Consider the following 22,441-nt stretch of genomic DNA (forward strand, 5'->3'; position numbering starts at 1 on the left):
GCGCCTCCACTCTGATCCCAGTGACTTGTACCCCCTGCTTCGCTCCAGCTGTTGCGCTCTCAGTTCCCGCCCGCGGCCCCCCACTAGCGGGCTTCCCCCGCTCCGGCTCTGACTCCTCTAGCGCCCTCCCCGCCCTCTGGTCTCCCCCGCGAGCCCAGCCAGCCCCAGCTCGGCGGAGCGGCTCTAGCCACAACCAGCGGCTCAGGGCCCCGGCCCGCGCTCCGAGGCACAAGCCGCCACTAGGCCTCCCCGGGAGAGCCGGGCTGGAAGGAGGAATCTGGAGGACCAGCACCTAACGGCTACTTTCCGCCCCCTCGGCGCGGGGGGGCGTCACTCGTCACTACCGGATCAAAGGGCAGCCGGAAGTCCCGGCGCGAGGGATTCCTTCCGGGTCGTTGATCCCGTCGCGTGCGCTGACTGCAGCTTGGCCGAAGCGAGAGGCGCGGGCCGGCAGTCAGAGAAGGCGGCGGCCATGCAGGTCTCCAGCCTCAACGAGGTGAAGATCTACAGCCTGAGCGCGGGCCGGAGCCTCCCCGAGGTGAGATCCGCAGCGGGATCCTGCCTTTTCTCCGCGGGTAGGGGGTGGGGCGCAGTCTCTGCTCCCGCGTGGGGGGCGCGGGGGAGGGGGGAGCTGCACGGAAAACACCCCCGTGCTCCCCCTCCAGGACCTGGACAGGCGTGTCTGCGGCAGGGGAGCCGCTGCCTCTGCTCCGTCTCATGTCCCCTCCACAGCCGCCTGGGCGCTCCCCTCCTGGCCGGGCCCACGTCGGCGGGGGAGGGGGCGCTCAGGCTGGGAACACGGTTGCTGAAACCCCTTTAAACTTTGTGCGTGAACCTGACAGAGCGACGGAGTTTCGTCTAGAACGGCTGTAGCTGCCAGTTTGGCGGGGGGGGCGTGTTCAGGCCTGTTTTTCTGACTCTAAAGCCTGCCCCTGTCCGGTTGAAGATCTGCTTGAACAACAGGCGAAACGGTGAAACTTTCTCGACAAAACCTGCTGCCAAATGTGCAAACGGGCGGGGGAGAGAACTCCCTACATCAGTGGTTTTCAACCTTTTTTCAGTTGCAGATCCCCTAACAAATTTCCAGTGGAGATGGCGATTGGGGCTGTGTACACACTACAGTTTAAGTCTGTATAAGTTATGCCACTCTGGTGTGAATAAGGGTTTGTCTGCACTGGCAATTAACAGCGCTGCAACTTTCTCCCCCAGGGGTGTGAACCCCCACCCTGGAGCGCAGCAAGTTGCAGTGCTATAAAGCGCCAGTATAAACAGAGCCCCAGTACTGGGCGTCATGCTCCTTGTTGAGGTGGGTTTTTTTAGAGCGCTGGGGGAACTCTCTCCCGGCGCTGCGCCGTCACCGCACAAGGCACATTAAAAGTGCTGCCAGTGTACGCTAGCCCTAATAAGCTACCCCCCTGAGTGAAGTACATTACACCAACGTAAGCACTGGTGTGGACAGCGCTGTCCCGACGACATAGCTGTTACTGCTCATGGGGACTGGAGTAATTGAGTTGATGGGAGAGCTCTCTCCCATCAGCTTAGCGCGTCTGCACTAGCAGGGGTGCAGCTGCAAGCTCTGTAGTGTAGCCATAGCCATAGTCAGTGAACTTGCAGGGGTGTGCGGACCACAGATTGAAAGCCGGTGCCCTAGAACTTTCTTCTCTAGTCTCTCTGGGATCAAGGTTTCAGTAGCCTTCAGAAGGAGATTAGACCTGTATGCAGATAATATTAATATGCAGAATTATATTAGTAAAAACCTCTAAAAAGTAAATGTTTATGGGGAAATATAATACCTCAGGCTTCAGAGATTAAGACAACCTCTAACTATTAGAGGCTGGGGAAAAGGTGAGCCGGGGTAGATTATCCCCTTTTTTATGCCTTCCTGCATCATGGTTTTTTTGCAGCGCTTCCGAAGCTCATGGTATTGACTACTGTTGGTGATAGGATACTAGGTTAGCTGTACCTGTGGTCTGATCCACCTCTGCAATTCCTCTGTTCATACAGATGTTATAAATTGTGGTAATAGGTCTTAAAAATTGGGTTTTAAGTTGATGGTGTCCCCTTAATATTTTTGTCCGTCTCACACGGATATCTGAGAAACAGAATCATAGAATATCAGGGTTGGAAGGGACCTCAGGAGGTCATCTAGTCCAACCCCCTGCTCAAAGCAGGACCAATCCCCAATTTTTGCCCCAGATCCCAAATGGCCCCCTCAAGGATTGAATTTACAACCCTGGGTTTAGCAGGCCAGTGCTCAAACCACTGAGCTATCCCTCCCCCCAAGGAAAAAGTGGAGTGGACAAATAGGAATAGGACAAAGTGAAGAAAACTGAAGAAAAAATATTTTGTCTCATGACAAAATTGTAATAATTTTGAGTGAAGTCTGTGCTTGTTTTACCTAAATTAACTGCCCCAATAATAACCTTTTACATATTTGTGGATTATATCATTCTCTCCCACCCCATTCCTAGTCTCTTTCTTGACTGCTATCCTAATCCTTGGAATTGTAACTTGTAGGGCTTTTAGACTTAGATAAAAGTTGTGTTGCCAGTATGTTAGCTAGCACATGCTAACTAATACATGTGAAAAGTTTAGTGTAGACTATGAAGTTTATATACTTTAACGTGTGCTAAACTGTTAGAGTTACAGCTAGGTAGGAGCCTTGTCTACACTAGGCTGTTAAAACTTGTTAGTTAATTAGTTAACGTGCTAACAGCACATCTTAAAGCCTCATCTAGACAAGGCTAGATTTGATGGCAAAGCTGGTTTTGGGAGTGTAAAGGGGCTAAGCCAGGGCTCGACCATCTCTGGGGCGGCGGGGAGCCACACCGGCTCACTACACACAGTTATCTTTGGGGAATTTGTCTGGCCACTGGAGTCTCCCTCGGCAGCCCTTGCGGTAACTGGACTGAGCACTGTAGGTCTGGGCGGGGAACCTAATAGTCAGTAGCTCAGGCCCTCAGGTAGGGGCTGAGCAACATAGCATGTGTGAATTAGCCCAGGCCTCCAAGGACCTGGAAGAGGGAGAGATTGCCATCCATGAGTTGGGTGGCAGGAGGGACACAGGCCCACCCACTCCACTGCGTCCCAGCCCGGGGCCCTAGCAGCAGCAAACAACCCGCTGCTGGGTCAGTGGGGATCCTGACCGCAACACACTGACATGGGTTCTGGCAGAATTACAGCCAGACTAGGGTCGGCTGTCCCCAGGCTACTTCCTAACTCCCCTCCTTCTGGTACCTGGGTCCCAGCAGTGGTCTCCGGGGAGGTCCAGCACCATTGGTTCCTTGGGGCAGTGGACAAGCAGCCGGACTGGTAACTCCCCTGGATAGCTGGCGCAGGGCAGATCCGGCCAGTCTTGGTGTGGACCTGAGGCCGTGGGGTTTTCCCAGTCGCGGGCTAGTCTGGCTACATCTGGCCTCCCCGGCGGCTGGTCCTGTAGTGAGCTCTGAGGGCCCACCTTTCTACTTCTGGGTTGCCGCCTGTCCCTCTGAAGGGCGAGCTCAAAGCTTCCTGGCTCCGTCCACTCTGGTGGCTGGAGGGGCTCGACCCTCTCCGAGGAGCCACACCACCTTGATACCCCTCTCCCCCAAGTCTGGCTCCCGCTCGTCGGGGTCAGACTCTTCCATCCCTCCTAGGCGGGACAGGAAGTCTGCGTTCGCATGGTCCTTACCAGCCCTATGCCGGATGGTGAAAGCGTAGGGCTGTAAGGCCAGATACCACCGCAGTAATCGATAGTAGTTGTTTTTCATTTTTGTTAACCATTGGAGGGGGGGGGCATGGTCCGTGACTAATGTAAATGGAGCCCCGAGGAGGTAGTACCGCAGGGCGTCACAGGCCCACTTCACGGCGAGTGCTTCCGTTCAGATCACGGCATAGTTCTTCTCGTTTGGGAACAGTTTTTGGCTGAGGTATAGGACCGGGTTGTCATCTCCATCCACATCCTGGGATAGGACAGCCCCGAGCCCCACCTCCGAGGCATCGGTGTGGAGGATGAACGCCCAGTCAAAATCTGGACTGTATAGGACTGGCTCCTGGCAGAGACATGTCTGGAGTGTCCGAAAGGCCTCTTCACAGTTTTGGGACCATTGCACTCGCTGGGGACTGTTCTTCATCAAAAGTCCTGTTAAGGGGGCTGTGATGGAAGCAAACTGTGGAATGAACCGCTGATAGTAGCCAGCGAGCCCCAGGAACTGTTGTACTTGGTGTTTCGTAGTGGGAGGCGGACAGGCTGCCAGGGCTTGCACTTTCCCCACGAGTGGTCTCACTCGTCCTTTCCCTATGATGTACCCAAGGTACATGGCCTCCTGCCACCCAATGCAACACTTTTTCGGGTTGGCTGTCAGTCCCGCCTGCTGCAGTGATCTCAGGACCACCGCTATGTGTTCCAGGTGGTCCTCCCAGTGGCAGCTGTATATCACGACATCATCCAAATAGGCCACCACATAGGCTTGACGGGATCGCAACAGACGATCCATCAGTCGCTGGAACGTCGCCGGGGCCCCGTGGAGGCCGAAAGGCATCCGGGTAAACTGGTAGAGTCCCGAGGGGGTCGCGAGTGCAGTCTTCTCCCTAGAGGTGTAGTCGAGCGGGATCTGCCAGTACCCTTTACTGAGGTCGAGGGTGGTAATGAAGTGGGCCTCCCCCAGGCGGCCAAGCAGTTCATCTACACGGGGCATAGGGTAGGCATTGAACCGTGAGATGGCGTTCGCCCGCCGGAAGTCTATACAAATGCGCCGGGTGCCGTCGGGCTTGGGCACAAAGACCACCGGACTACGCCACTCACTCTGCGATGGCTCAGTGACTCCTAAGGCTAGCATGGCCTGTACCTCTTCCTCCACCTCCTGTCGCATTTGGTATGGCAGCGGCCTGGTCGTCTCCCAGATTACCTTTCCCGGCTCGGTCTGGATGGAGTGATGGACCAGGGTCGTATAACCGGGTAGGGCCGTAAAGGTTCTCCAGAACGCCTGTAGCAGACATTGAGCCTGCTTGTGCTGTTCCTCCATGAGGGTATTGCCGAGCTGGGGGCTGGCAGGGTCCTCGGTCAGGGGTGCGCAGGGACCCAACTCTGGCTCTGGCGGGCAAGGGTTAATCAGCAGACCCTCCCGCTCTCGTCATGGTTTCAACAAATTCACATGATACAGTTGGGTCTTTTTGCGCCGGTCGGGCTGGTGGATCTCGTAGGTGACAGGCCCGACCTTCCGAGCCACTCATAGGGTCCCTGCCAGCGGGCCAGCAACTTCGACTCGCTCGATGGCAGGAGGCGCAGGACCCGATCCCCTGGTTCAAAGGCATGCACCTGCGCGTCCTGGTTATAGGTTTGTTCCTGTGTCTCCTGCACCGCCTTCAAGTTCTTATGAGCTACGGCCCCAGCCTGAGCGAGGTACTCCTGCAGCTGGAGAACATACTTCAGGAGGCCTCGGGTAGGAGAAGGGGACTGCTCCCATGTTTCCTGCATGAGGTCCAACAGGCCCCGTGGATGGCGTCCATATAGCAGCTCAAACGGGGAGAACTTTGTCAATGACTGGGGTACCTCTCGAATGGCTAGCAGCAAGGGAGGGAGCAGCTGGTCCCACCGGCGTAGCTCCTCTGGGGGGAACTTCTGCAACATCTCCTTCAGGGTCCGATTGAACCATTCCACCAGCCCATCCATCTGCGGGTGATAGACGGAGGTGCGTAATTGTTTCACCCCTAGGAGGTTGCATACCTGCTGCAACAACCGGGAGGTGAAATTGGTGCCTTGGTCCGTTAAGATTTCCCGGGGCAAGCCCGCTCGGGCAAAGACCTTCACCAGTTCACCAGCGATGGTCTGGGCTGTGGTGCTCCGCAATGGCACGGCCTCCGGGAACCGGGTGGCATAGTCAACGATGACCAAGACATACCGGAACCCTGAAGCACTTTTCAGAAGCGGGCCCACCAGGTCCATGACCACTTGCTCGAATGGTGTCTCTACTATGGGCATGGGAACTAGAGGGGCCCTGGGTACTCGCGGGGGAGCGGCTAACCGGCACTCTGGGCAGGAGCTACAATAGTTCCTCACTTCCTGGTGAACACCGGGCCAGAAGAACCGCGTCAAAATCCGGGCGAGGGTCTTTTCATGGCCTAAGTGCCCGGCAGTGGGGATGTCATGGGCAAACTTCATCACAGCCCATCAGTGACACCGTGGTACCAGCAGCTGCGTTCGTGGTTCCTTCATGTGGGGGTCGCAGTCAATCTGGTACAGACGGTTCCAGCGTAGCTCGAAGTGGGGCCACCTGATTGCGCGCTGAGGGTTGACCATAGTCCCATCAAAGGCCGCTAGGTATTCAAAGGCCTGGCTCAGGGTGGGGTCGGCTTTTTGGTCCTGGCAAAAATCAGTATGGAGTTGGGGTTCGGCAGAGGGCCCCAGCAGGGGGCCGTCTGTTTCCTCGGTCCCTCCTCCGGGTTCCGGGGTCCCATCCTCCTCCTCTGGTAGGGCCTCGGGAAATTCTCCTTCCAGCGTCGGGGTAGAGCGGAGGATCTCCTCGAAGGCGGGCCAGTCCTGCCCCAGGATCACCGGGTATGCAAGTCGAGGGGCCAGGCCAACAACGATTCGTCGGGTGACCCCGGCCACTGTCAATGGGATCCAGGCACTGGGGTAGGGCCGAACATCGCTGTGGATGCATTGCAGCTGAATTGTTCCCAAGTGGGGGTCCACCCGGGGTCCCAAAGCCTGGCGAATCAGTGTCTGCCCGCAGCCGGAGTCTAGCAGGGACTGGGTGGGATGGTCCCCGACAGCTACCGGAACTGTGATCTTGGGAGCCTGTGGTAGCCGGGCCCTGGTTTCCCCCGCACAGACATGGCCGAAGCTGCAGTCCATTTCTGTGCAGTCCCGCTGCAAATGTCCATACTTCCCACATAGAAAGCAGGGCCTGAGTTCAGGGCGACCACCCCGGGTGGGGGCTCCTGACGGGCTCCTAGGTGCACTCCAACTGGTCCCCGGGAAATTCAGCATAGTGGTTGCAGACCCTTGTTGAGGGGGGAGCTCAGGGCGTTTGGCCTGAGGCCCTGAGCGAGCCTTTTGCCTGCGGGGGAGGTTCCGTCGCTTGGTCGGGGTGCCCCCTTTTCTTTCGGTGTTAGTGCGCTCTGGCCCAGGGGTTTGGGTTCGGATGACGGGCCTCACCAGCGTTTCAGCCGCAAGGAAGTCTTCCATCAGCGTGACGGCGGCTGCTAACATTGCTGGCCGATGGTGGAGCACCCAGGCCCGTCCTCGGGCCGGGAGGATGTGTACGAACGGTTTTAAAATGACTTGTTCCGTGACCTCCTCTGCTGTCTTCCTCTCCGGTTGTAGCCACCGCTTGCACGTTTACTTCAGGGTTTGGGCCACCAGCTGGGGTCGGGTGCCTGTGGGGTATGTCTGACTTCGGAACCGCTGTCAAAAGGTGTCTGGGCTGACATCCTGTTGGATCATATTAAAGAAGTTCTGTATTAAAATCACAAATGAGTTTGATTCCCCATAGTTTAAATTCCAGGGTATTACTAATTAAGAGGTCTCTTGGGTTGCAAGCTGCTAATTGTGTTAGTACATTCTAAGACAGAATCTGTTCTCAAAGCAATTCACAGAGACTCAAAGCAATACTCTAACAACAGAAACAGCACCCAGAGACTCCCCGCCCTTTTGTTGTATTAACAATTGTGATTAAAATAGAGATAGAGGATGTATGTGGACGGATGCTTGGTGTGGATAACAACTGAATGATCAGGGAGGTGCCAGCCTAAGAATCCAGTGTCCATCGGCTGAAGAAGGCGTCAAGTGGAAATAACCAGAGGACCCCCGGAGGGCAGACTGGAATCCACCCAACAGCCTCAAGAATGGGAGAACCAAAGAACAAGATAACATCTAGCAGCACGGAGCCGTCAGGAATGTGCCATCTGCTGATTGATTCAGCAACAGCATGATGAAGCAATTCCCACAGACTGGCCTAGGAAGAAATTCCTATAAAAAGAGACTCTAAAAAGTGAGAACTTTGGGGTCTGATTCTGCAAACCAACTTCCAGGAGCATCAGATGAGCATCTGACAAGGCCCTGCTCCCTTCTCATGTCCAGGCCACCTGGCCAGTGGCTTGGCATGAGCAACTCTAAGGCTGGTAACTATGATGACAACCTTGCAGAACCTCTGTGTGTGTGTGTGTGAATGTGTGAATAAATATGAGATTGAATGGAATGTTATAGCTATAACTAACTGCTTACTATGATTCTTTCTGTATTCACAATAAATGTGGTATTTTGCCTTTTTCCCTTTAATAAGATCCTGCTGGTTTTTAATTTATTGGTACAACAATCCAAGGCGTCCAAGATCACTGCTTTTAGCTGCTTATAATCCCTTGCCTCATATGTAGCCAGCCCCCGGTATGCCGTTTGGACAGTTCCGGTCAAGTGTAGGGCCAAAAGAGTGGCCCATTGGTCAGGGGCCCACTCAGCAACCAGTGCCACCCGTTCAAATGTCACCAAGAAAGCCTCAGGGTCATAGTCAGGTCCCATCTTGGTTAGCCGGACTGGCACTGTGGTGCGTGAGGACCCGGCCGCATTTCCCAGCTGCGGCTCCGCGGGGCGTGGTAATGCCATCACTAACTGCTGGAGCTGGGCTCCTAGCTGCTGCTCGAGCTGGGTGGCGGCTTGCTGTCGCTCCTGGGTCTCCATCAGGAGCTTAATTAGTCGATCCATCTCCATGGTTCTCTCGGGGTGGCTCTCCCCCTCAAACCCCTTCTCACAGGGGCTGAGGGATTGTGCCTGCATTCTCCACCACGTGTAAAGGGGCTGAGCCGGGGCTTGACCCCCTCCGGGGCAGCGGGGAGCCACACCGGCTTGCTACACACAGTTAACTTTGGGGAATTTGTCCGACCATGGGAGTCTCCCTCGGCAGCCCTTGCAGTAACTGGACTGAGCACTGTAGGTCTGGGCGGGGCACCAAATAGTCAGTAGCTCAGGCCCTCGGGCAGGGGCTGAGCAACACAGCATGTGTGAATTAGCCCAGGCCTCCAAGGACCTGGAAGAGGGGGAGATTGCCATCCACAAGTTGGGTGGCAGGAGGGACACGGGCCCACCCACTCCACTGCGTCCCAGCCCGGGGCCCTAGCAGCAGCAAACAACCCGCTGCTGGGTCAGTGGGGATCCTGACCGCAACACACTGACATGGGTTCTGGCAGAGTTACAGCCAGACTAGGGTCGGCTGTCCCCGGGCTACTTCCGAACTCCCCTCCTTCTGGTACCTGGGTCCCAGCAGTGGTCTCCGGGGTGTCCAGCATCATGGGTTCCTCGGGGCAGTGGACAAGCGGCCGGACTGGTAACTCCCCTGGATAGCTGGCGCAGGGCAGGTCCAGTAACTCCCCTGGATAGCTGGCGCAGGGCAGGTCCGGCCAGTCTTGGTGAGGACCTGAGACCGTGGGGTTTTCCCAGTCGCAGGCTAGGCTGGCTACATCTGGCCTCCCTGGCAGCTGGTCCTGTAGTGAGCGTGGAGGTCCCACCTTTATACTTCCGGGTTGCGCCTTTCTATTTCCGGGTCGCCACCTGTCCCTCTGAGGGGCGGGCTTAGAGCTTCCTGGCTTCGCCCACTCTGATGGCTGGAGGGGCTCGACCTTCTCCGGGGCAGCGGGGAGCCACACCGCCTTGGTACAGGGAGGCTGTGATTCTTAAAATTTTATGTGGGGAAAAAAAATGTATAACTGCTCTGATTGCAGAGATAAACGTTCTGAATTTAAAAGCTGTAATAATCAGGTGAGTGTTGAGAGACTCACAGCACACTCAAGTTTTCAATTACTTTTTTTCTTAAGTGTGAAATTATTAAATATCTTCATGGAAATGCTTGCTTTGCTATACATAGCACGATAAACAGAAAAAGAATTAATTTGACTGTTAGATCCCAGCATTGTTTCACTGGCAAATTTGATAAGTCTAACTCACACTCTCTTTTCCTAGCACTTTAAATTAATACTGACAGCAATTATTTTCCTTTTCTTACAGTGGCTTTCCGATAGGAAGAAGAGAGCACTACAAAAGAAAAATGTGGGTAAGTTGTCCTTAACACATACTGTTCAGTAAAAATGGGTTGCATTTACATAGCATCCTAGTCCAGAAGTAGATCAAAAAACTTTACAAACTGATTTAAGAGCTACAATTGTATCTTGCTTATGTACGTAGATAGTTGGCAGCCACCTTTGGATTGAAGAGGCACAGCTGTAAATTGTTGTAGATTATGGGGTCAAGAACTAAACTTTCTCATGCGCAATATTGTACAGTTGACTGGATGAATTATGGGTTGTTCTTGAATTCCTATGAAGCATCAGGTGTTGGCCACTGTAGGAAGTGGGACAGAATATATGCTGGACTCCTTTTACATATACATTTTGATAAGATTATATCTGCATCAGAAATGTGACAATTATGATCCTCAAGGACCATGCAGTTGGTTATACTCACATTTCTCAGCACTGAGTACTGATATCAGAGCATTCTTTTCTGGCAAGAAGTCCTGTCACCAAGATCTGTTGTTTAATTAAAATGTGGATTTTACATTTTGAGTTGAAGCCTCCTCTTCTTGTCCCAGACTCTATGCTGTTAAAAAATGCCCAGCAAACAAAAAAACCTGCAAACAAAAATTCCTACCCATGCGTAGTCATGCTCCTCTGCCTAGAGATCGGGAGAAAAACAAAACACCTTTTTACTCTGGATTTTTATGCTCTTTTGTTTTTGGTATAAATACCATAGTGATAACTGCCATACGGAAAGCTAAAATAGACATATATATTGGATTTTATTGCATGAATCCATAACAGAGGGCAATGTGATACACTATATCATGGTTTCTCAGCCCGTGGGTCGGGACCCAAAATTGGTTCGCCAGAATGTTTCAGAGGGTCGTGTGGCAACTCCTGTGGCTACAATCCTGTGAAGCTGGCTGGGCTGCCTCCCTACTCCAGGAAACCTCCGGGGTCCCGGTGCCACTCAAGTTCACTGCAACCCTAGAAGTTGCAATGCCTGGAGTGGAGAGCCATGCCCAGCCAGCCCCACAGCACAGGAGCTGCAAGAGCCGCCACTGTGGGGTGAGTGCTGGGCAGAATCTGCCTGAAACTACCCCAGGGCCTCCATCCCCAGATTATTTACTGGGTCATGACAGGCTATAAACATTTACAGCCCAAAAAGGTTGGGAACTACTGCACTATACAATGTCTCTGCTATATAAGGTAAAAAGCTATTTAACATACTGTCTGTACTATAATTATACTAATGTACCATAACTGAAATGACATGATTTGTTCTATATTGATATAGTCTACTTCTGAAAATTCACAGAATTTACTGATCTGTAAATGTATCACTCAGCATATTTTTGGAAGCAGTATTAATTACTCCTAGGGGAATTCTGCGCATCTGTGGACTAGCAGAATTCATTTGTCTCTCATAATTTTGTAAAAAGAAAAGGAGTACTTGTGGCACCTTAGAGACTAACAAATTATCCGATGAAGTGAGCTTTAGCTCACAAAAGCTTATGCTCAAATAAATTTGTTAGTCTCTAAGGTGCCACAAGTACTCCTTTTCTTTTTGCGGATACAGACTAACACGGCTGCTACTCTGAAACCTGACATAATTTTGTATTTTCCCACATAAAAAGCACTTCGCCTAAGAGGTACTGAAGTTCCGCCTTTTGCCCAGAAGAGGCCTCTGTGGCGCTAGAACAGCCAGCATGAAAGCAGCTAGCTGTTCTGGCGCCACAGCGACTTCTGGTGGACAAAAGGTGGAACTGCAGCACTTCTTAGGCAAAGTGCTTTTTATGTGGGAAAATACAAAATTCTATGCCCAGTGCTGCAGAATTCTCCCAGGAATAGAGTTCATCACAGCACCCTGCCCGCAGAGCTAGGTTAGGACAGAGTGGGGCACACAGGGCTGCTGGGGGTCACAGACTGGGGTTCAGAATGGCTCGTGGGGGCGGGGGGACAGACTGGAGCATGGGCTTAGGAGCTAGTGGGGTGACAGCGTTGAGCCTGGGGAAGGGGCGGGGCGGGGTCAGGGGCAGACATGCCTGACTGAATGAGAGAGGCTTGGGGTCAGCCAGGGTCTGCATGGTGGAGGCTTCCCAACACCCTAACAATCTTTTCCCCCACCCCTGCAAAGAAAAACCTCTCATCAACACCCTCCAGGTTCACTCCTAGGCTCCTTCCCTCTCCCTCAACTCCCTGACTCCCCCAAGCCTTTGCACTGCTTCTGACAGGTGCAGGAAATACAATTCTGTATTGTAACTTAAATGACTTACACAAAGTTCTGTATTAATATGCCTCATAAGGAATCTGTCAAAAAAAATTACCAGAATCTTTTTTCTTTTGTCTGTGTTGTTACAGACATACTTTCTGACAGATATTTTGAAACAAATTACCAAAATAATTGTAACTGGCTTAATTATATTGTGTTATTTTGACAAATAAAATATGCAGAATTTCAAATATTCTGTACCAAATTTTAAATTTTTTGGTGCTGAATTTTTAATTTTTTTGCCCAGAATTCCCCCAGGAGCATTATATTAAATGTTAATCATGCTTAAAATGAGGATTTTTGTCCTTTGTTTAGTTACTAATGATGTTGCCTTAGAAAACTTTGCCTGTCAAACAAAAGATGTTACCAGTTTTCTTTAATAGGAATGTTTTCTCTTCAGATGTTCGCAGAAGAATTGAACTTATTCAAGACTTTGACATGCCCACAGTTAGCACAAAGATTAAGGTATCAAGGGATGGACAGTATATTATGGCAGCTGGTGAGTTAACTAAATGTTTATGTATGCCAAAGGCTAAAATATTAGAAAACCTTGACCTGGAGCTACCTTACTGAAGGAGAGAAGACTTTCTAGATAATTTTTAAGTGTCAATGTATAGGTGCTTTTTCAGCTTACTGTTACCAGGTGGTGATCCTGGTAGCTCACATGTCATGATGCTCCGTGAAGCACTTCTTTGTAGCACATGGGTATTTGTAGAATTTAATTAAGTTATTTTTTACAAATGGAGGCTGCCCTTGACACTTCTATTACATGTATATGAATCTGGCTTTCAAAATAAGTTTTTAAAGTTTAATTGATTGAAAATCCCAGTGGCCACCAAACTATTTACTGATCCAAATTTGCATAAATAATGAAACCTGGTTTTGATTGTTTTGGTTTTTTTTTTCCAAATCAAAAGTAAAAATCAGTGAAACTCTAAATATTTAATGGATTGGCCCAGGTAAACCATATATTATTTGATATTAAATGTACTATTTTAAGACATGATAGCTGCATGTCTGACTTGGTGAATGAACAGTAAATGTTGTCTTTAGTTATGAATCTCACTTTAATGGTAAAGTGTAAAGAAAATGTTATCTTCCTATTCCTTTCTATGGGTACTTCAGCCATTTTGATTAAAATGCTCCTGTTATGATTATTATTCTTGTAGAATAATCATATCTTCTTTTAAATTAATCTGGTATTCTTTAAAAGGATGGAGGTATAGTACTACAACTAAACTTCACAGAGAGAACAACTGAGAATTAGTTATTTAAGCAGACCTGGGCAATCTAATACAGTACACAGGCTTAGCCTTTCAGACTGATTAGAAGGTACTATTGTTAAATCCAGTCACAGAGACCGTTATCTTCAGCTTAGATGTGTTTGTGTGTGGTTTTCAGAATAAATCTGCAGCACCAAGATCAAGGTTTCCAAAAACGGGTCCCTAAAGTTATGTCCCTACGTGGCTTGATATTTAAAAGTTGCAAGCTCTCAGCAGCTACCATTGATTTCTAGGGCTAAAGGTCCCAACAGCTGAAATAATGGCAAAAGTAAACACTGTGCATACTTTAGACCTGACTCTGTTTAACTGATTGTTTTGAAAACATATTCTCTGGTTTGCTTATGTCAGTGATAAAACTGTTTTGCAGGAACATATAAGCCAAGGATCCGGTGTTTTGATACCTATCAATTATCCCTGAAATTTGAAAGATGCTTGGATTCTGAAGGTCAGTAAATGATATGGCTTTAAACTGTATATGGGAAACAGTGTAGACCTGTGAGTAGAGCACTGAAGTGGAGTAAAGAGACCTGTGTTCTGTCATTAACTTATTGTGATTTATGCAAGTCACTTTTTCGTACCTCCATTTTCCCATCTGTAAAAGGGGGATAATGTTACTTAACGTATGTTGTAAAGCATTTTGAATTCTGTGGGAACTTAAATAACATATCTAAAGCAAAGCACAGGCTATCTGATTTACCTTGTAACTTAAGTTTGTAAGATCATAAGGTTTTACATTGCACTTTTCTTGGTAATTGTTAGATCCAAATGTCCTTGTGTATCTTTGGTCAACCCAAATGGGATTTCCGTAATCAATAAGATTGCTAGAAAGTGAGCCATCAATCCTAGATAAACATGCTTTTATGGCTGGCTGGCCTTTTACAAATTTTTTTTTTTAATTACAAAAAAAATCTAATCAAATAACCTTTATCTAATCAGCTATCAAGAAAAGCAATAAGTACAGAGTAAAACTTACTAATTTGCCTACTCCTGTCTTGAATAGTAGAAACTGTCACACCAGTATTGCAGTTTCTTCTTTCCAAGTGAATCAATCTAGTTAATGTTCTAGAAAACTGTAAAAAGCTTTAATTTTTTTTATTCGGTATCAAATTTAAATCTGTAAGCTAGTTAAGGTTATTAATTATATGTTAATTGCTTACATTCTGAATGGAATTTGAGCTTATTTGCCTTCTTTCCTATCTGAAAAGCACTTTACATGTTGTGAGTGCTACTAGAAATGAATAAATAATTTCATCTAAAAAACTAAATTAAGATATTGTTAAAGTTGTATGGTTAAGTGCTCAAGATATGACAAAGGCAAGGTTGTACTTTGTGCATATTCGTTATGATAACCTTTAATTTCATGATTACATCTCCATTTGTTTTAAACACGTGTATAGTCTTCTAGTATTCCAGAAAAAAAATCTGTGAAAGTCATTAATTTACAAAGAACTCCTTCAGAGTAAGTACAACAGTTTAATAGTGGACACCTGCTGGCATATAAAAGCTGCCTAAATTCACCAAAAAAAATTGCCTTTCTCTGACTTAACTAGCATCTAACTAGACTTGAGTCAAAAAAGATATACTTGAGTATTATTTTAAGGAAAATACATTGTTTACAAGAATGATAAAACATTACGAGATGCTACATGTGTATCTCTAAGGCTTTAGAAAAGTATATGAAGATTGTATTTGATCATGTAATTAAAGATTGCATACATAACGCATTGACGTCAGTGTGAACTACTTACATGATGAAAGTTAAGCATCAAAGATCTAGGTCACTGTTTGTAAATCATGTTTACATAATTGATTCTTAAACTTCCTTTATTCCTCCTCCTCCCCAGTGGTTACATTTGATATTTTATCAGATGATTACTCAAAGGTATGTTTAATATTTTATTTTTAATGTCTATTGAGAACTGAATTATTTTAGACTTCTGTATATTAAAGGGATACTGCCAATACAAACTTTTGAAGTTGATGAGTTAAAAAAATGAAAGTCCAGTTTCTTTAAATAGCATGTCCTGACTCTTTAAAATGATCTTTAAAATGTTTTATTTTTTTCTGCCTCTGTTGTTTGGATGTCTTCTCCTGAATAGTCAGGATACAGGACAAAGAACAAAACTGGAAGTTAATGCAAAGTTTGGTCAAAAATACAAAAAAATGAAATGTGAAGAAGGAGGAAATGTCTTTACTAATTTCTTTCAGTTATAGACATTTTAGGCTTCGTCTATATTAGTATCGGGTATGTGTACCTATATGCCTCAGTGACTAGCAGGCTGCATCCACACTGCAGTGTACAGCTACACATGACAGTGGATGGTCCTCTCCTCACTGCTTCTCCCCTTTCCCTGCTGCCAGAGCCTTCAACTTTGACAGGGAAAGGCTCCCACAGCAGGAAAGGGGCAAGGCAGTACACTGCTAAAAATAGCAGGGTAGATGTGGGAGGCATTTCTCAAGTGTGTAAAGAGCTGTGTAGGATAGATACTCCCACGATTCTGGTGCGTCTTTACTCGCCTAAGCAGTTCCTCACCATCTACAGTACTGTTTATACCCATGCTAGGGGGCTATTCTCTACACACCACTGTAAATATAGACATTGCCTTAGTCACAGTCATTCACAACTACAAGGTAGGTACAAATTTTTCAGACAGAAATGTGATTTTTTTTTTTCAAATTGACTGTTCCTTTAAATGTGAATGTATTTAAGGTGCTGATTGATCAAGTTGTTAACATGTGTCTAATGTTAAGCATGTGAGTAATTTTGTTGACTTCAATAAGACTACTCAGATGTTTAAATTTAGACATATGCTTAAGTACCTTGCTGAATCAGGACCTCCGTTTCCCTGGACAGACATTGCCATTTTATTGGATACGTAATCTTGTTGCTTTTCTAGATTCAGAATGTCTAAAATTCTGCCACCTGCTAGATAACTAAGAATAACTGTGTCGGCATTGAAGGGGAAAAGGAGGGAACTGATTCTATGAGTTACAGCAGTCTTCCACCTGCTTTCTCTCTAAAGGTACGTCTACACTATGGAGACTATAGTGGCATAGTCCAGTAGTGTAGACGCAGCGTATGTTGACAGAAAGGGGTTTTCTGTTGGTGTAGGAATACCGCGTCCCGAGCGATGTTAGCTGCATTGATGGAAGCACTCTTCCATTGACGTAGCTGCGTCTACACTGGGGTTTATGTTGGCATAGCTGTGTTGGTCAGAGGTGTGATTTTTTTCATACCTGTGACCAATGTAGCTTTCTAGACAAAGCCTAAGAGAAAATGCTGGCCATCTTAAGGACTGAAAAAAGAACTTGTGAGGTTATCAGAAGACATTTTTGTTTACAAATTAGTTTCCTGTCTGGTTACTAAATATAGTCTTGCTTTTTTGTGTTTAGCTGAAATTGCCAATATATTCAGATGTAGAAAAACTATCTAGAGAACTTGTCTGTCTTTTTTTAACTTTATTATCCAAAAACATACTATATAATCAATAAGGAGAAAAACTGAAAACCAGTCCAAATAATCCTACCTACTTTAAATTAGCAAAAAAAACTAGGAGTACTTGTGGCACGTTAGAGACTAACAAATTTATTTCGGCATAAGCTTTCGTGGGCTAAAACCCACTTCATTCGCCCACGAAAGCTTATGCCCAAATAAATTTGTTAGTCTCTAAAGTGCCACAAGTACTCCTAGTTTTTTTTGCTGATACAGATTAACACAGCTACCACTCTGAAACCTGTCACCATTTAAATTAGTAGTGCATTCAAGATATTTTTAATCAAAGAGGCATTACTCTGGAAGTATTTACTATTTGATGTTTTTATGACTCACTGTGTAGGTTTAGTAAGGAATGGTGTTTTTGTTCCATGACCTTTTCAAAGAAGGTTGTCTTTCCATTTGTCTGTTACCCGTACCAGTAGCCAGATACATTAGGGAAGTTGGTCTTGTCATCCAGTGGTGTTTTATTTTCTAGGAATAACTCAGTGGTGGCAGAAACTGACATGATGCTAAGGGAAAACTAACATAAAAAAGTTCCACTGAGTTGGATCTATTTATTAATAAAGGAAAACCTGAGTGTTTTCCGTTCCAGTATTGTAGAGACTTTCCAAAAATATCTAAAACAACAATTATTAGAGATTGAGGGAAACTTCAACATTTGTATGTCCTTTAATTACTCTAAGCTTACTTTATAGAGGCATGAAATTTGATTGTGTTTTATTTTTTAGGTACATTTTGAAAAGTCTTTAAAAATTCTTTTTGTGTGGGAAGTAAAGGAGGATGAATATTCAGATTTGTCCTTGAAAATAAACTGCATCTCTGCTCCCCCTGAGAGTGATCCTTTGATGTCTTTCCCCCTGTCCTTCTGTCGGTGGACTTAGAACATGCTGTTAAAGCTTAAATTGAATATGATCTCATTTTGCGTTAATCTCTTTAACTTATTTTCTGTACCACTCCATGCTTCAGAAACTTCCTTTAGTTTTACTAGACTGTCGAGTTAGAACAGAAGAGATTCGAGTTAGACTAGAGAAGAGAATTGACCTGGGCATCATTGTAAAAAGCTGAATGAAGAGCTCTGCTTAATGTGCAGTTGCGGTCAAAAGCCAAGCAAGATGTTAGGCTGCATGAGGAATTGGATGGAGAATAATTTGGAAAATGTTGTTATGCCATTATATAAATGAATGGGGTGGCCTCATTTGCATCACCCACGTTGTAAAAAAATAAATAAATTGCAGAATGATCAAGGATGTGGGAAAACTATGTTGAAGAGAGATTGAAAATATCTGGATCCTTTATGTTAGAAAGGAGATGAATAAGAGGGGACATGATAAAATTATGTAAAATAATTAATGGTCTTGAGGATGTAGATCAGGAATTTCTGTTCTCCCTGTCTCATAACTCAAGAACAACAGATATTCAATGAAATTAAAAGGTGGCAAATTCAAGTAATTTTTCGCACAACCTGTAATTGAATTCTGGAACACATTGCCACAGGAAATTGTTGAGGCCAAGAATTTAGCAAAATTCAAAATGGGTTTGGACTTCTATGTGAATAACATGAATATCCAGAGTTGCTATAATTAATGGTGGTAAATTGTGGGGAATGGATATTCAACCTCTAGCTTCTGGGTTTAAGTCAGTCTCTAGTTCTTGGATCATGAGACCTAATGTATGGGGCAGATTATCTTGCATCTGTCTGCTGCAGCATTCTTACACCTTCCTCTCAAGCATCTGGTGCTGGCCACTCTGAGACATGAAACATGATATCAAAGGTGCTCATCAGTTAGACATCGATCCTTCCCTTCCCTTCAGGGAGTGGTGATGGTAGGGGAGCTATTCATATATGCATACAAATTTCAGACAAATGAACAGAAAATGCCACCACCATTATGCAACTTTTTAAACGCATGTGTAAATTTCACTAAAAATATTGATCAAAGGCTACAGAAATCATTTGGAAAGATTCTCTTCAAATTAATTTATCAAACTCTCTCCCCATACCCAATGAAAATAGCAAGTTAGGATCAATGTTAGTAAATTTTACCATTGTTAGTGAAATACAATGTTATTTAAAAATAATAGCCAAATCAGTTGGTTTTGATAAAAACCTGTGAGTTTGAAAAATCACTGGAGTTTTCTTTAAAGAAAAGAGTAACGAGGGTGGGGAAGGGGAGGAAACCATCAGGAAAAAACCAACCAGCCCCCAAATCCTTTCTGCTTTGTGTTTTCAGATTGTCTTCTTGCAGTGTGACAGATACGTTGAGTTTCATTCACAACATGGCCGTTATTACAGGACAAGAATACCAAAGTTTGGTAGAGATTTCTCCTACCACTACCCATCATGTGACCTGTATTTTGTAGGAGCAAGGTATTGATCCAGATGGGCCGGTCTTTGTTTTCATTTTTCTTAGGACTGTTTTTTTTTTCTTCAAGTATAAAATGAAGCTAAAAATATACTGTAAAAATTGACAATTCCATCTACATGCATAGTGGAAAATACTATTCTTCGGTGAAGAGTAGAAAATGTTGGTGATAGAAAATCTAAGTTGGTTCATTAAACAGAAGACTTTACAAAATTAATTGCAATAACACTCAGGAAGGAAAAACATACACAAATACTAATTTGGGAATAACTCTGTAGACAATAATACTGCAGAAAAAGATCGGGGGGGGGGATATTGGATCACAATTTGAATATGGGCCAACAATGTGATGCAGTTGCAAAAATGGCTGATATCATTCTGGGGTGATATTTACAAGATTATCATATGTAATATATTGGAGGTAATTGGCTCTTCTTAGCACTGATGAGACCTGAGCTGGAGTATTGTGTCCAGTTCTGGGCGCCATACTTTAAAAAGATGTGGACAAATTGGAGAGAGTCCAGAAGAGAGCAACAAAAACAATAAAAGGTTTAGAAAAACCTGACCTATGAGGAAAGGTTAAAAAAACTGGATACATTTAGTCTTGAGAAAAGAAGATTGATATGTCTTCAAATATGCTAAGAGCTGTTATAAAGAGGATATTGATTGATTGATCTCCATGTCCACCGAAGGTAGGACAAGAAATAATTAGCTTAATTTTCAGCAGTGGAGATTTAGGTTAGATATTAGGAAGCACTTTCTATAAGAGTAGTTAAGTTCTTGAATAGGGGACGCCGTGCAATCACCATCACTGGAGGCTTTTAAGAACAGGTTGGACAAACACCTAGCAGAGATGGTGTAGACATACTTGGTCCTGTCTCAGCACAAAGGGCTGGGCTAAATGTCCCCTCAAGGTCCCTTCCAGCCCTGCATTTCTGTGATTCTTTAAGTCCCTTCATTTCCTTAGTCTGTTACCATTGGATAGTTCTCTGCCCAGTTACGTTATGTTTTTGAAAATAGCTGTCAAAAATTACAACACAACATACTGTCGTTGAATCATGTGTATTATGTAATTTAAAAATCAGAAAAATCCAAAAGTCAATTTATATTTTTCCATGTTTATCCTTGTTGAGGATTTTGTTACAATTTAACTCAATTTAGTAAAATTATGTAAAAGCATGAATTGTAGAGTCTCTAGGAAGGCAGGGGAGTGAAAGCCATATGTAGACCTTCAAAGTTTCAAACCAAGATGAATAGTAGGTTGTGGGTTTTTTTAAGGAAATAATTTATATTTTATCTATAAAATAAATAACAAACAACAGAAAATGCTGAGAGTTGCTAAGATAACATGTTAGAAAATTAACACATTCCTTATCTGGGAAGGTGTAGTTTTTAGTATAGTACCCACACTTTTTATTGGTGAACATTTGGAGATGGGAAGAAAGATTAGTCGGGCATAGGAGTTTCCCTGTGCTATTCAAATTAAGTTCTGAAAATTTATATTTGCTGTAAAAATGAGATCTAAACAAGAATTGTCTTATGGTTTTCACTCATTTAAAATATGCAGCATTTAGAGAGAAATAATTAACTTTAGCTTCTTTGTAGTTCTGAAGTATACAGATTAAACCTGGAACAAGGAAGGTACCTGAATTCTCTACAAACAGATGCTTCGTAAGTAACTACAATTTATCATGTTCATTACAATTTTTTCCAGCAGGGGGAGCCAAATATTTATCTTGCTCATTATCAATAGCACATTCCATGCGCAATCCAAATGCACTTTAATGTAAATAAAAGTATAGTCTGGAAGAAGCATGGTCAATTCTGAGCTTCATACTTTAAAAAAATCTTCACTCTGACAGTTAGACGTGTTCAGTTTATTTCTATGGATATTTTTTAATTGTCTAATCTGCTCTTTAAAATAGATTTTATGAAACTTCCTTTTGATTAATGTGCCCTCATATAACCATCCCCAGTGCTCTTCTGTCTAGCGATCGTATGTTGGCTGATTTCTTGCAGTCTTCATGGCAGAAGTGGGTCTTGAGAAGGGACTTGGAGGAGGTGATAGACTTGTAAATCATTTCAGGGAAAATTTCAAGTACAAGAGGGGATGAGAAACAATAAGATATTTATGGAAGGAATGAATAAGCAGGCAGTTGAGGGTGGGATTGCTGGTAGGATCTTGGTTTTGGGATAAGCGTGATAATTAAAATTGTTGAAGTTCTTCTAAGTCATTTTGTGGGTCATTAAACTTTGCCCCTCTTTCTATTCTAGGGAGAATAATGTCTGTGACATAAATCCCATACACTGCTTATTTGCTACTGGGACAGCTGAGGTAAATGTTTAAATTAACCTTTCTAAGAACTGTGGTAGTATTTCTTTCTCATTTCTTGGAGATCATATGCAGATCATAGAAGTAAATCATAATATATAGCTGAAGAATTAATTTGATCTAATGTATTACGTTAAATGTGAATTGATTAAGATGTTGGACAGCATGGCTGTTTTCAGAGCATAATGCAAACACAATTTCTTGCAGTCTATTGGATGTGGAGACACTTATGATTCCACAAGAAAACAAAGAAAATAATCATCACATTTAATTTTAAAATATAGACATATGTATAACTTAAGTAACCTACGCATATCCTGTTACTATTTTAGGATTTAACATTTTAAAGATATTCAGATCTGATCGTATTTTTTAGAAAAAGAAGAAAACTAAAATGTGGCAATTAGCATGTTATCACTTAAATCCAATTCTTCCATGAGCTGTTCGCCTTTACAATTAAAGTGGCTTGTCAATAGATCCAGCATCCTCTATAATTTTGATTTCTGGCTTCTGACAGGGCTAAATAATTGCACTGTAATCTTGAATTATATATTTTTTGTCATTGATTGTTTATACTGTATTTAGGGGAAAGTGGAATGCTGGGACCCTAGAACAAGAAATCGAGTTGGTGTGTTGGACTGTGCTTTAAGCAGTGTAACAGCAGATACAGAGTAAGTAATGATTGGCTGTTAGTGCATAATGTTAGGT

At 44.9% G+C, this 22,441-nt stretch overlaps 1 protein-coding gene across 1 annotated transcript in view; it reads left to right on the forward strand.

Moving 5' to 3' along the window:
• The first annotated feature begins 360 nt into the window (after positions 1-360).
• The window catches only part of NOL10 (nucleolar protein 10), a 93,245-nt gene continuing 71,164 nt past the window's right edge, over positions 361-22,441 (forward strand). Inside the window, exons 1-9 of the mRNA XM_074947658.1 lie at positions 361-538; positions 9,977-10,022; positions 12,660-12,758; positions 13,910-13,987; positions 15,387-15,424; positions 19,270-19,406; positions 21,007-21,072; positions 21,676-21,736; positions 22,319-22,404. Coding sequence (XP_074803759.1) covers positions 473-538; positions 9,977-10,022; positions 12,660-12,758; positions 13,910-13,987; positions 15,387-15,424; positions 19,270-19,406; positions 21,007-21,072; positions 21,676-21,736; positions 22,319-22,404 — 677 coding nt within the window. The 5' untranslated portion in view covers positions 361-472. The remainder of the gene's footprint in view (positions 539-9,976; positions 10,023-12,659; positions 12,759-13,909; positions 13,988-15,386; positions 15,425-19,269; positions 19,407-21,006; positions 21,073-21,675; positions 21,737-22,318; positions 22,405-22,441) is intronic.

Source organism: Natator depressus, chromosome 3, assembly GCF_965152275.1.
Source record: "Natator depressus isolate rNatDep1 chromosome 3, rNatDep2.hap1, whole genome shotgun sequence".
NCBI classification, from domain to species: domain Eukaryota; kingdom Metazoa; phylum Chordata; order Testudines; family Cheloniidae; genus Natator; species Natator depressus.